We start from the raw sequence: 15,326 nt of genomic DNA on the forward strand, positions 1-15,326 counted from the left end.
CTGCTGGAAGTCTGGCTCATGGAGTGCCCTGGAGCTTGTTTAGTATGGATAAAACATTAAATGTGTGAATTACATTTGGACAGAAAAAGACTTAGTATTTACACTCCTGTTTTATTTGCCTAGGGTTAAAGGAGAAGCTTGATCTCTACATCCCGTAAAATAACTTATATCTCCATTAGTCACTTTTGAAATTACTGGAGGGAAATGAGAGCATATATTAACACAACTAATCTGAAACACAAGCTTGTACTTAACAGATAAAATAACTGTATTCGAGTGGTGACTCAAATCACAATTCCTCATTAAATTAAGCGCCTCACCACCCCCAAGTTTCATATATTTGAGGGCTGGAAGGGAGCACTAAGTGGATCCTTCATTTCTCACAATTACTGACAAATGAGTAATCAGAGGGCATTAACCACCTCTTCACAACTGGAATACAAGCAATTTACTTTCATTTTAATTAGATGAACATGACAGAGCTCAGCGAAAAAATGTTTTGGTCAACATCAGAATGCGACAATTTCACTAATGGAACACAAAGTCCTTTTGTACGTTATCTTTATGAAAGCTAACTGCTAACTACCTCTGCTTGAAATTGGCAAGGTATTGTTACGAGGAGGGTAGTTAGACATAAAAGCATGACTAAACCTGTCTTGGAAATTCATGTGGGGCTTTATTAAGATCATGAATCAAGGAAAACATGACAATTTAATGAAATTCATAAATACTCACAAAGCTCCAGTGACTCACCTCTCCATTTAGGAAGCAGTAAAACACTGACACAAAGAAGCCCTGCAGAAAGAAACACATTCCTGTTAGATCAGGATGTAGCGCAGCATTAATGTGTAATGGCAGCTTAATTAGACATCAGAGAACTTAGAAAGTGCAGTTATAAAAGAAGGAACTGAAGTATTGCAATTTTGAAGTAAATGTTTTCATGTCTTCTAAAGTTCATCCTTTAAAGGTGCACTACAGAGTTTTTTTTTCAGAGAAATTTGAAAGTTGGAGAAGTGTACAGATTCTGTGGTATATGTTCATAATATATGAAAACTGTCCTCAGAAGAAAATTTGGTCCCTAGAACGCTGTTTGGAAATAAAATGCTACGCGAAAAGTTATGGTGGTGGGCCCGCTATAGTAAAACCAGGGGTGTGTTCGAATTGTCCCTCCTATCTCCTTTCACTATCCACTTTACCTTAACCCCGGGAAGCATTTAAGTGGCGGCCATGATAAGAGCCGTTCGAATTCTCTAAAACTTAAGGAAAGGTGGGTCAATGCTTCCTTTATAACCTCCTTTAGCATAGGATACACTGGACCATCCTTTACGAAAGGAGATGAGATATGACGCCCCACAATTCCTTTCGGCCGCAACATTTAAAGCGACTCGCGCATCCGACCGTTCACGGAAATGAACGATGATCGTAAAGTGACACAGATGATGTTTTATTCAACATATTTAATTCACTTAAAAATGCTTTGTGCAGTTGTACATTTGTATGCTTGAAATATTATGTGTAGGTTATATCTTGCAGAAATGTAACAATTCATTTCATACAATCATATTTATGTTGATGTTGATTTATGAGTGGACAGGAAGGTGATGGTTTCACTTTTATTACTTATTCTATATTGCTTTTATTTCAATCCCACCCCTTGTGGTGATTAGGATTATTTCACCGGTAAGAAGGCACAGGGGAAAGTTTTTTAGATGTGTTTTTTGTAGTCCATTTTCGGAACATTGTAGTTTCAACACGGCAGACCCACGTCATTAACCTCCGCCAGCTCGTCGCATTTAATGACGTCGCCTAGTGGAAAGTCCTTTATGAATTCTCCTAACATCTTTCCTTGACCTCATGACGTTTTTGCGGGGTTAAGGTAAAGTGGATAGTGAAAGGAGATAGGAGGGAACGCACCCCAGAACTCTCCTGGTAGCTTTTTAGCTCCAAACAGTGTTCCAGGTACCCATTTTTTCCTTTAAATAAAGTTTGGTATTTAGTTCAGAAAATACAGTATAGGATTGTTTCACTTCTCAAACTTTCAAATTTCAATACCAAATCTACATAGTGCCCCTTTAAAGAAGCTCTGCTTGAAATCAATTCTCCCTCCTACTCAGTTTGATACTTAAATACATCAAATCAAAGAATAAAAAAATAGCCATGGGTAAAATCTCATGCCCTCATGGCCATCTTGAACTTTTTGTCAGGGCACTTAACATGAGGCAAGAGGGCCATAATGTGTAAACACAGCCAAAAATTAAATCATCTTCCATTCGGAAGGTTCATGACCTTAAAAGTCATCCTGAGAGATATGATACAGCTGTGCGATAAAACTCATTCAGAGATCAGTAAGATTCACGGTGTTCTCTTTGTATATGTTGTATTGCATTAGTTACACATTGTCCTTCCTCATACCTGAAAAGACTGCAAAAATGAGTTAAAATAGATGAAGACTATTTGTGAGATGTCGTCTTCCCCCGGATTCACAAAGAACAGCATGTAGGTGATGCCCAGCAGGGGTAAGAGGACCAGTGTTGCTTTCACAGCTTTCCTGTGAAGACAGGGACAGAATAATAATAATAATATAAAACACCTCATTTATAAAATTAGTACAGTGAGAGCCTGGATTCAGTCTGAGTTCATTTTGAAGAAAGGCACGATTCTGCGTCAGTGGAAGAGCGGGAAAAAAACACACACACACACACACACACACACACACACACACACACACACACACACACACACACACACACACACACACACACACGCGCGCAGACACACAAATAGACACTGATGCTTCACTTAGTGAATATCAACACATCAGCAGAGAGATTAACCCTAGTCTGTAAGAAAATAACACAACTTTCTCTAAATGCACGTAAAGTTTAAAATGCATTGATAAAGTCTGCCAACAAACCATTACAATATCATTTAGCAGACATTTTGTCCAACAGCATCAAAGATCTGAGAGGAAGTACAGCACAAACAAGGAGTCTGATCAAAGTTAGATTGGACACAGGTTTTTATTTAAGTGCCAAAAGGAACCGCAAAGAGGACATGCACAGGGTGGAATACAGGATTTTTTTTTTATCATCATCATCAACAGCACCAAATTCTTCATCATCAATATCACCACCATCATGAATATCCTTTTTAACACCATTCTAAATTTCAAAAGCATCATCAGTTGTATTAGTATACATCATTGACATTTTCCTGCCCCTCTTGGATTTGTTTGCTTCTGTTATTTTGGGTTACCTGTGCACCGAACCGGGCTGTTTAATAAACTCTGCCTTTTTATTGTATCCTGCCTCAAAAGCCTTTTAGGGCTGCCTTGCTTTAAAGTCTGTCCGATGGAGTATGCTTTTTAATAAACACAAAGCTGGTTAAAAGATTGAGATACCCAATTGGTTGAAAATTTATTCGGGGTTACAACACAAGTAAAAAAACTCTTCAAAAATTATGGTTTTGGCCCAAAACCTTCACATATTGACCCGAGCAAGCAATTTAAAATCCCATAACTCCATTGTTAACATTCTGCATGCATTTCTGGTTAACCTGGCAGTATTTTGATGGAATCATAATGTTCTAAATTTAAGTTAATAATTCATAGCTGACACTCGTGTTCTTCTCACAGAAATCTGCATGGCTCATGTCAGCATATCTGTCACACAACAACTTTAAATCCAGCCCTATCCTGCACAGCCTGAATTGAAGTTGTCTGAGCTGACAGAGCAAACACCATGAACACTCGGAGTAATCCCCGGAGGATAGAAACACACTTGACAGAGTAGCCTAAAAGGAAAAGGCTCTCACAATTTAGCGGCCAGACACACAACATGACGACAAGAAGCGGGATTGCACACAGCTTGCCTCTCTCAGACGCACACCAAATCGCTGCGTTTACTCACTCATCAAGTCCTGTCAGAAACACTAGAGGTACTCCACCTCAGACCATTTCTGGTGGTGGGGTGCAATGAAAAACTAGATTTTTTGCAACTACCTTGTGCCCACTCAGAGTAATTGTGTTTGTCTAGACTTTATTTTATTTTACCAAATATGACAGGAACATCAGCCAAGTCCCAAATCCATTCTATTCAGTATATTTCTATTCAAAACAGGGTTGGCTTTTTGAGAGATAAGAATTTAAATGTCAACTTAGATTTTATATGAAAAGAGCAATGCAACCATAAACTGTATATATATAAAAGTAAATTAGCTATCATGATGTCACACATTTTATTGGTGTTTTGATTACATTCACTATGCAGTTTTGGAAGAGCCAAGCATGACCATATTTGAATGAAAGGGTGAGAGGAGCATTTGGCAGCTAACAATGTTTAATGGTTATCCAGCCTATGCTAAATGCTAATACAGCAGTTGGCATATTGGATAGTTAAGAATAAGGCTTTAATTCACTTAGATTTGTGTCAGTAGTCGACTGAAAATAGGTAAGAAAAGAGGGCATGTGAAAAGTAGCAAATGTGCAAGTCTTCCCCACACATGGGGAAGATGGGGAACAGGCAGGTGAGAGAGCAGCAGGTAAACTAATTGAAATGGGAGATTGAAAATAATCTCATCGGTACTGCCTGCCATCTGTTATTCCAGTAAAAGCCAAAAGCCAACAACATCCGGACTACTATGCACAGGCAGCCAAAAATAAATCAAAGCATAAGAAATACTTAATAGATTAGGTTTAGAACTAATAGATTAGGTTCAGTAAGCTCAGTGACATGCTAATGCTAACATAGTATTGATTTAACAGAAGCTCATTTAGCAAAACATATGATATATGGCTGAAAATAAAATCTAAGGTGGTTGAGTCAAAAGGTTAGTGACCAAGGCTGATGCAAAGTTGTGCTTTTAACAAGTGGGAGTTATGGATTGACTTACATCTGTTTTTTTTTAGTTTAGTTTAGTTTTAAACATGCACGATGTCTCTGGAGGGAGCAAACAGAGCACAGAAGTGTCACTTCCATACACTACACACTAACCTGTACTGTATTGTTTCCGATGTGGTTGAAGCTCTGAGTTTGGTCATAAGAATTCTGACGATGTTGAAGAGAAAAACAAAGTTAATCTAGAAGGGAAAAGAAAAACAGAAATGAATGTTTTTGAAAACCTGTTCTAAATGCTTACATTAAAACACAGCCAGAGCAATTTTCTGCTGCAAGCAGCTGGTGAAACGCTGAGTGGGAGGAGCAGCCACACGAGTCAAAGCCTCCTCCTCCTCTCTCAAGGAGAACATGTTAGAGGAGCACATGAATCTAAACTGGTCGCCACACTGGAACATGTTGATAACAGCTAACCATTAGTGAATGCATTTCTTTGAATACAAATTGATGTTCTCAGAATCTGTGTGTGTAACTTTAATACCTTAGCCCATAAGGAAGATTAATTCCACCTTATTTTATAAGCTAGCTGCAGAATGGAAATGGCTTTCATGGTTCATCCATTTTCATTTTGAGGCAGATTTTTTTCATTACTTAACACTTTGATTCAGGCATTAGTGACTGATCATGTATGTGTGCGTTGTTTATTACAGATAGGATGAAAATAATTAATGGTGGATGTACAGTTGAATGACTTTGCTGCTCACCAGTAGCACAAGAATAACAGGTCCCTGGTAAATGTAGTCCATATATTTTCCAGGTTCTTTTCCAAACCAACATCTGAAGGCAAAATAAAAGAGAATCAGAACAATCAAAGTGGGAAAACAGTCTGAGAAAACATTAGAAAGACTTTGGCAAAAGAAAAAAAAACAATGATAAATGAAACTAAGTGGGCGCCAGTAGCCTAAGCGTTAGTATGTGCGCCCTATGTATGGGGGCGGTAGTCCTCCAAGCAGTCAGCCTGGGTTCAAATCCTACCAAAGGCTCCTTTCTTGCATGTCATTCCCTACTCTCTCTCTCTTCCCGATTTCTAACTCTATCCACTGTCCTGTCACTTTCTTCCAAATAGAGGGATATAAAGCCCCAAAAGAAACCTTAAAAAACAAAATAAAAAACAACAACAATGAAACAAATGTTTATTCAATACTTACTGTTCATTTTCATAATACAACTTCCCTATGGCCCAGGCAACTATTATTGGAAATGGGATACCTAGAAAACATGATTCAAGTGAGTCAAAGAGAACACAAACATTTAAAATGTTAAAGGGAAGTATATAATGTATAAACATCTTTTTTCCAATGTCGCTGCAGGGAGTTTTTCCCCCCACCTAAACCAAAAAAGGTGGAAGCTTTATCCCTGACTATATAAGCCCCTGCCCTGACTACAACATAGAGGTTTAAAGAAGAGAGAGAAGAAGAAGCCATGAGTCACACACAGGAACTTTTTGCAAGCTAAAGTGGCTTCACGGTCAAATGATGCATCACTCAGGAGTCATTGAGGGCTGGCAGGGACATAACAGAGTTTTGTGGGTATGTCTGAAAAAAACAACACAAAAAAAAACCACATTCTGTGTAATGGGTGATGGTCTTCTAAGAAGCTTTGTCAAATAATTCAAACACCACAAATTGCAACATTAAAAAAAATGATTTGTACTTTTCTGACCCAAAATGATTGCCACATGGATGACAATGATCGTTTGAGTTAGTCTTAGTCTCTATCGACCACATTAGAACAATGTCTGTTGTATCAGCACACCAAAAGTCAGGTGTGGGTTATAGCTGTGACTGGTTTTATGTGGGGGATCTGTCGAGTCTGACTGGAAAAAGGAACAAGTGTGCTTGAATTGGTCACAACTTTTAATGGAAAATCCCCCATTTAAAGGATTTTCTAGGCAATAAAGAGTCCTATTTTGTCTTTTTGCTTTAAATAAAAGGCCCTTTCATGTATTGTACATATCTTCAAGTCTTTGTTTTTATGTAAATTTGGTCCACATTTGAGAGCTTAAGCTTATTTTACAATCTGTTTGAGGCTGTGCTGCCTAAAAACCCCTTTGTTGCACGTTGAGTTGTAAGTACTGAAAAGGCCCCCAGAGCATGCAGGAGTGCGGATCAAGAAAAGACGGCTCCTTAAGCTACTTTCCTTACCTCTCCAGTGAGCCAACAAGCTAATTGAGCAAATTATCTTCCAGTTAAATATAATTAGCTAAAGCACACATCACATACAGTATATAACACAGTGACAGACTTATTGTACAGTCACATTTGATCTATAGTTGAACAAACATGAAGGTAAAAATATCAGTGATTTGTCGGAGCTTGAAGAATAAATGTTGGAACCTATTTCAATCCCACTTTACACCAGTCCTCTGGTGTGTGACATTTTTAATCTGCCCTACTTCCATCATCTCCTAATGAATCCTAATTAAAGACCTCTCAAGACTAATATCAGTAGCACAATGAGAAGTCACATCTCCCTGGCTTGTGGTCTACACAACACAGAAATACAGTTGAAGTTTCTGAACTATACAATACTACTTTGTGCAATAGACTTTTTAGACTTTTTATTTAACTTAAACTCATGCTTGACATGTTGCTGTAGATGCCTAAATGTAGTCACTTTAAGGTAAGGCATTGTGTGTTTGTTTGTTTTTGTACATTGAATGTCATAAAGGCTATGAGGGGTGAAAGTTACAAAAGTGAAATGATAAAAGCGGAGGTGATGAAAATGCATGTGAACTTAAAAATAGAGTGGAATGGACTTCCAGAAGAATTGAATAGTGATTAGCCAGTCATTTGATTATATCACTTTTATCCATCCATTATCTATAACACTTCTTTCCGGTTTGGGCTCGCTGGAGCCGATCCCAGCTGTCATCAGGCGAGAGGCGAGATAGACTCTGGACTGATCACCAGTCAATCACAGGGCTGACTTATAGAGACAGACAACCCGCCACACTCACATTCACACCTACGGGCAATTTATTTTGAGTCTCCAATTGTTCTAATGAGTATGTCTTTGGACTGTGGGGGGGATACGGAGTTCCGGAAGAGAACACACGCATGCACAGGGAGAACATGCAAACTCCACAAAGAAAGGCTCCTGTCCCTTGGGGATTTGAACCAGGAACCTCCTTGCTGTGGGTCAAAAGCGCTAATTTTATGTTAAATCCAAATGCTAAAGGCAGGGTTGGTTAATTTTTGAAAACTAGCATGATTTTTAAAAGTCTTAAAACGTGTATACAGAGCATTTTCATCATCTCAATTTGTATCATCAATTATTGTTACTTCCACCCTTGAGATGCGAATGACCTCGAGAAAGAAGGAAACAACATCAGTAAGTGCCAACAGACAGAAAAGGCTGATTGGACATAGGTGCTCATAGGCACAGAGTATATAGAATAATTGTTTTCATCCTCATCCTCATCATGATCATGGGAGAAATTCTGTTTATTTGATGGATAGCCACCTGAGATGAACCATCTCATTTTTGAGGGGGTCCATCATCATTATCACCATCCTCATCAACATCAATGACAGTTTTTCTTTCTGTGCTTCCAACTCTTTTAACCTCTTTCTTTCTCTTTCTCAATTGTTGTTGCTGCTGTAGCTTACTTGGGAATTTCCCCTGACATGTTAATTCTAGTGTACAATTGTCAGAAAAAGATATTTTTTTTCCCCAAGATATTGATCACTTTATGAAAAAATAAACTCATTATGTAACATTGTGTGGCTAACTGGTTAAAACTAAACTTATTTCCTCTCCACTTGCAAGAGTTGTTAGTATACTTTCTTTAGAGATACACAGATCATTCACTCCTTATCGAGGAATCACATTAGACCATTCAAACCAGACTAATATGTGTTATATTTGCCTTTGGTTACTTCTATTTTAAAGCCGATATAAGCCTGCAGATCATGTCACCCATGTGTCATCACTAATCATAAGTCATCTGCTACTTATTTATTTATTTTCCATCCTTGTGTGCATAAGGCTCTGCTGCATGGCCTAGATTTAGTAAAGTGCATGTTTATTTTTCTTTCTGAATGAACACAGAACGTGTCTGACATGTAAAGAAAGAAAGAAAATGTCAGACCGGCTCGGTGTTTCTATGTGCATTTTCTGCCTTAAGATGAATTTTTCTGACAATACGTTGTTTTTCCGAATAGCTAAAGTCAAGGAGAGCATAGATAATGTGTCCACATGGGGTACATCTAAGTTCCAATTCATTCTATCCCTGGAAGTTAACTACAAAAAAAAAACTACATTTCTCTGATGCTCTGTTCCCTCATGAAATTAAAGCCTTATCTTTAGGCTGAGCACTAAAGAGTCTCCTCCACCTTCACTCGCTGAGCAGACTTCACTTAACTGGTTCATTCAGGCAAATGCAAACCTGGAATTGGGGAGAGATATTATAAATCGCTGTGGTCCAGCTGTCTCACAATCTGGATGTCATTGAAAATATTCCAGAACCACTCCTACTCCAAGTACCTGTGCATATATTGATATTTATAACGGGTCGTTTTGACTTTAAAATTGAATACTGTATCAGAAACTTTCAAATCTTCTATAAGGTCAAAAATAATCATAATAATCATCATTTTATTGATTTTCCATCCATTGTAATGATGAAACATGTTGTAGTCTTGGGTTAAATCTGGGTTAAATCTTGGCTTAATCCTTATAGATTAAGAGCTAAAGGCTTGATAGGTTGTTCTGGAAACCACATACAGTGTAGGCTTCGAGGCCCTACACCTTTGTTTAGCTTATATTTTAATGAATTTGTATTTTAATATCTTATTTTTGCTTAATGATGTACTTAAAGTACATCTATGTAATGGATTATTATTCATAAAGATGTGTAGAAAACACATTTGCATTTATCATCTTTCTGATTTTTTTGTTTGGCTACAGTTACTCTTTACGAGGATCTCAGCACTGGTGACAACAGCACGCTGACTCAGCTATTCCTGGCGTCCAACCTTTCCAGACTGTCAGATGCTGACTAGAGTTTCCCACAGAAATGTTGACTTGACATCAAATTTGTAATACCAAAAAAAAGTATGACGAATGTGAGTTCTTTCAACGGGGTCAAAGGGTCAAACACAAAAGTGTAACCTTATTTGACAAAAGACTGAACAATGGTGTAGTTACCTGAAAACCTTGTGATTCCAACTTTCACGATATTACACTCATATGGTTTAGAAATATCGTTTGATCAATGAATCTGTTAAATTTGAATATTTCTATTTTCATGTTGACTGAGCTAAAAAAAAACATCTGCTGAAGACGATGACGTGATATGATGAAAAGCTCCAGATACAGGTGCTCAACAGACATCTTGATGAAACGTGGTTATATATATAAGTATAATATAGCAATGTATATAGTATTGAATTGAAGTATACTTTAATTTAAATAATACATTCAAAAATATGAAAAGTCATATTTATGATTCAATTTTGTTTTGGTACCTAACCAACTTCACATCTCATTTTTAACTAAAATCATTTTTTGTTTAAGAAAGGAGGAGTTCACTTTTTGACATATTTTCTTCTAAATTTTAAGATTCCTTTTGTGTCTCAAGCTGATGCCTCATATTGGGCTATGGTGCATGCTCTGCTGTGACAGCACCGCTTCTGTTATATGTTTTTCTTCATGTGTACCAACTGTGCAAAGCTGTGAGAACAACTTTCCCCCTGGGGGAAAATAAAAGTATTGTATTCTATTTATATCTGTTTCTATTGTACCCAAACAAGGAGTGGAGAGGACTGTAACTAATACATTGTCAACATGAGCATACTTACACCAGCCGATGAAAAGGAAGACCCACTTTCTGAGCTTATCAGTGGAGTAAGTCATTACAATCGCCGTGTGGAGGTAACATCCTTCAACAAACATCCAGAAGAAGTTCGTCACTACAAAGTAGTTGTATATTGTTGTGATTAATCGGCACCAGGGCTGTGAGAGTAAACACAAGACTCACAGTTACTTTTCATCATTAGATTTTTTTTTTTTTATAGCAGAGAGATTTCCAGTGGCTTTATTTATAACGCAGCGTACATGTACACACTGAATGGTGTTACCTCGTTGCTCTCGTGGATATTGTGGTCAATAAGCTGAAGCAGAAACCACATCACATTCCTCAGGATGAAGGTGGTGATTAGGTTCCAGTGGATGATGTTTCGGAGACATCGTATGCTCCTATACCAAGAGGTCAAAGGTAAAGGAAACAGGGAAAATATCTGGTTCATTGGTTTTTGGCCAATCATGTCATTGCAAAAGGAGGCTCCAGTCCAATAGAAGTTCCTAGGTGTCCTACTCATGGATGTATTTATCATTATCACTGAGACATTCCCATTCAGAGGAAAACTTAAAATAGTGATGTCATTCATGTTAAAACTGTAAGGAGCAGATGTCTAGGCGTCTAATCACATTGGGCATTTGAGATGATGGGGTTTGCATCCGTGGAAGGTTAAAGACAAACTGACTCTTAAAATATAATCAAATTTGACTCAGTTATAACAAGTGGAAACAGAAAATGGATTTATTTTGATGCATCTTGAGGTTTAAAGCCTCCCACGAGGGCCCCCGTCATAAAAAAAAAGTAGAGATGAATCACTTCCACTGTTCACGCCTTGGAGAGATATGTTAAGATGATGGTCAATTTTTCTTATCCTGCCAAGAATAACCTTTTCCTGGGAAACACTAAAATGTAGATTGTGCCTTCAAATCTAAAGAGATTTAATAGCACAAAATATTGACTTTTTTTCATTTCTTTAACCCAAAAAAAAATCAATATCTGCCTTCGGAGGTCCACATCGATCAAACCATTGTGCACAACTCAGCTGAGGCTGTTAGGTATCAGCCCTGTTCTGTCATAGCAGATGTAGGTGTTTGTGTGTTCAAACCAGGACATGAAAATAGGTACGGAGAAAAAGGAGTGTTATGAAATGCATATTATGTCCGCAGTGTTCATGCTGAGTCGAGGCTGTGGAGATCTATTCCTTTGACATAAGCGAGTTAACGAAAGCAGTCAGAGGATATTACGTGAATTTGGCTGATTGTCTTCTGTGAGGTCTCATGCATGCAGGACACATTTAGACGGGGAGACTATTTCTGTACTTGCCTTAAGCACAAGAAGAGAATGAAGGCCACGACTAGAGCTCCCACAGAGATACAGTGGCCTAAGTAGTTGATGATGAGTGCTATTTTATAATGCATCGGATATTTTCTCTGCAAAGAAAAGACAAGAATTATACTTCAGAACAGAACATACAGAGAAAGGTTTAGGAATACTTATGGACCAATACATAAATAGAACCCTGGTAAAGCTATCTTTATAGCGTGGTCTGGGTGAATACTCAGTAGGGCTGGGGAATAAGGCCAACAGATAAAATCTTAGATTTTTTTAAAACACAATAAATGACAAAGAAAAAAGTACACAAACTCAAATTCCCTTTGAGGATTAAAAAAAATATAAATGTATCTTTTGGGGTAAAAGTGCAAACTTGTCTTTAAAAGTGCACTATGCGGGTTTCAGCCAGGCTACAGCAAAAGTACAGATGAGACAAAACAACTTTAGCAACACACTTCCAGATACTCTGGTTGTAGTGGTTGTTTGACCAACAGTTTGTTTTTTTAACAGCATATCTGCTCTGTTTTGTATGACGGAGGATTAGGGCCACGTTAAAAATAAATAAATAAATAAATTTTGAGATTAAACTCCTAAATTTACGAGTTTAATCTCATAAATCAACGAGTTCGAGACCGGTCTGCGTGAAAATGATGAAAGTAGAACTATTAAAGTCTTTAAAGAATAAAAGAATAAAGTCGTTATTTTAGTCTATATCAGAAGAGCAAATGACAAACATGCAGCGTCTTGTCCTAAAGGTTTCACTAATAAGGAAATAGGCTACTTCCTTGTGTAGTCGGTAAAAACAGTTAGTTCAAGAGAAGTTTTCACTTCAATTTGCAAGACCTTGTTTATCTGTAAAATGATGTATGACTTTAATCTCGTAAATTTACAAGTTTAATCTAGTAAATTTACGACTTTATTCTCGTAAATTTACGACTTTAATCTTGTAAATTTACGACTTTAATCTCGAAATTAAAAAAAAATTAAAAAATTGAACCTGGCCCTAATCCTCTGTCGTAGTTTTGGACTAACTGAAGACGGGTTAAAGAGGATTGCGTGATAACAGAGCAGAGGAAGTTACAGTAGTCTAACAAATGGAAAATCAGTGTGTGTGCCAGTAAATCTGTGTTGTGAGTAGATAGCATAGGTTTTGTTTTAGTGATATTTCTCAAATGAAAAAAGCAAGACTGAACAATTTTGGTAATGTGAGCATAGATGTTAGGAAGTAAAGATTTTAGTCAAAGAGAAAACCAAGGGCAGTTAATGTGACTTCCCAGTAGAACCTCAACTGATTAATCTTCTAGCCGATAATATCGGCCAATATTAGCGTATCCAGTGACTATCAGTATCGGCTAATTTTGTTGCGGATATTTGCAGATATTACTAGATTTATTCACCAGTCAGATAGCATTTTATCTGAGGTTCATTGTATTACACTAGCAGTTCTCTTTCTGGCTGTTAACAGCAGAGTGTGTTATATGGATTACAACAAGCATCATCACCCTCCAGAGGGTCAAGCGGTACATGTGCAGTTACAGTGACCATCTTGTCTTTCTTATACTGTATATCTTTTTCCTCAAGTGTTTGGTAACTGCATTTGAGGGATCAACGCAATGAATGTGTTTATCTAAATCTACCTATCTGTAGAGATCAAACAAAGATCTAAGATATAGACCTATATATTGGTATCAGAAATCAGTATCGGCCCCAAAAACCCATATCGGTCAGACCCTGCTTGCCAGGGGACCAATATGCTGCCTGACCTCTTTTGAATCCCTTACCTATAACAATTCAGGCTTTGTTATTTAAAGGTTTAACCTATGTTAGGGAAAGGACATGTCATTGACACACTACAAATGTCACAGCTTAAAATTGTCAGACAAAATAGAGTAAGGCTTAGAAATACACACAAACAGGAGACATAATGTGAGGTAATCAGGCCAAACCTCATCATATACAATACATCAATCTTACAGTGTGGCCTCAGGCTTCTCTGTCAGGGACACAGACAAGACTGCACTTGTGAATTCAAGGTGTCTGGAAAACAAATGTATGGATCCTTTACCGGCCCTACGTATAAAAATATAAGCATAAAACAATCAAAACTGCATGATTCCTTTGCCACATGTGATTGGTTTTACTTTTTTTGTCATTAGCGTGAAAAAATGAAAAACTGCGACAAGCGTTTATCTAAGACGACTAACAGATTGCCTGCAGGATGAAGGACAGGCAGGAATCCACATTCACCTTCTCCTCCAAAATGGGCTCACAATTGGAGTAATTGCTCTTCAACGCCCACGTCCCATTATCCATGCATTCTCTGTAAGCACTCCCTGCAAGAAAAGAGTAGAGAAAACAATAAAAACACTGTTGCGAACACTCTTTTTGTCTTAAAACGCTGGTTGGACTAAAATATGTCTTCTTCTGTTAGAATCCTCCCATTTGTATTCATATTGCCTCGAGCAGATTCAGTGCAGGCCAGTTGTTTGTTCTGGCAAGGTTAAAGTTATGTGTTTGCCAAAGCAGGTATAAGATAAAAAAAAAAACTCCTTGTAATTTCTTCAAAGCAGGGTTCAAACTTGAGGACTATAGCTCTTTGAATGTGACACAGAATACCAATTCAGCAAAACAAATTTTATTCATAGTTTGGAAACCCGAAAGCCTCTTACTCTGTCACTTTATTTGCATATCTTTTAAAAACCGCTTCCCACAATCAACTTTGAGCTGAATTTTTCATTTGCAGCCCCTCAGCATGCACTCAGCGGGCCTCTTTATCTCGGTTTACACGGGGAAATGTGTGAGGAGAGGGGCGGGAACAGAGCAGTATATAAATTAATTCAGGTTTTTTTTTCTTCTGTTCGGTTATGACCAGATGCTTATAGTGGTTATGTGAACTGATATGCTGCCAAGATACTCGTCATTTGTTTCAGTTTTCTATTATTGGGTACGAAAATTCACATTAATTATGGTTTCACTGCAGACAAAAGCCATGAATGTATACTGAGGAGAAAATCAGTAATGAACAGCTTTGTTAGTTTACCTCAACAAAAACTAGACTCTCTGGTGAAAAACCATTTGCCAAGACCTGCAGTTTGTAACCAAATGATCAAAATGATGTCATAAACATGTTCTTACATTGCTTCAAAAATCGCACAAGTTGAATTTTCCTACATATTTGTTGGTTAAATTACTAAATATGTAGTTTATCAAAATGTTCAGAATATCCATCCATCCTCTATATGGCTTTTCCCGGTTGCGGGGGGCTGGAGCCGATCCCAGCTGTCATTGGCTGAGAGGTG

General features: G+C 37.6%; 1 protein-coding gene across 1 annotated transcript in view; it reads right to left on the bottom strand.

The window, feature by feature from the left end:
* The window catches only part of LOC109999340 (corticotropin-releasing factor receptor 2), a 47,058-nt gene that overhangs the window by 5,801 nt on the left and 25,931 nt on the right, over nucleotides 1–15,326 (bottom strand). The window contains exons 3-11 of the mRNA XM_065954201.1: nucleotides 14,275–14,360; nucleotides 12,019–12,125; nucleotides 10,976–11,093; nucleotides 10,697–10,850; nucleotides 6,041–6,101; nucleotides 5,597–5,669; nucleotides 4,992–5,077; nucleotides 2,413–2,548; nucleotides 754–795 (exon numbers count right to left, since the gene is read on the bottom strand). Coding sequence (XP_065810273.1) covers nucleotides 754–795; nucleotides 2,413–2,548; nucleotides 4,992–5,077; nucleotides 5,597–5,669; nucleotides 6,041–6,101; nucleotides 10,697–10,850; nucleotides 10,976–11,093; nucleotides 12,019–12,125; nucleotides 14,275–14,360 — 863 coding nt within the window. The remainder of the gene's footprint in view (nucleotides 1–753; nucleotides 796–2,412; nucleotides 2,549–4,991; nucleotides 5,078–5,596; nucleotides 5,670–6,040; nucleotides 6,102–10,696; nucleotides 10,851–10,975; nucleotides 11,094–12,018; nucleotides 12,126–14,274; nucleotides 14,361–15,326) is intronic.

The sequence above is a fragment of the Labrus bergylta genome, chromosome 4 (genome assembly GCF_963930695.1).
Source record: "Labrus bergylta chromosome 4, fLabBer1.1, whole genome shotgun sequence".
Classification (NCBI taxonomy): domain Eukaryota; kingdom Metazoa; phylum Chordata; class Actinopteri; order Labriformes; family Labridae; genus Labrus; species Labrus bergylta.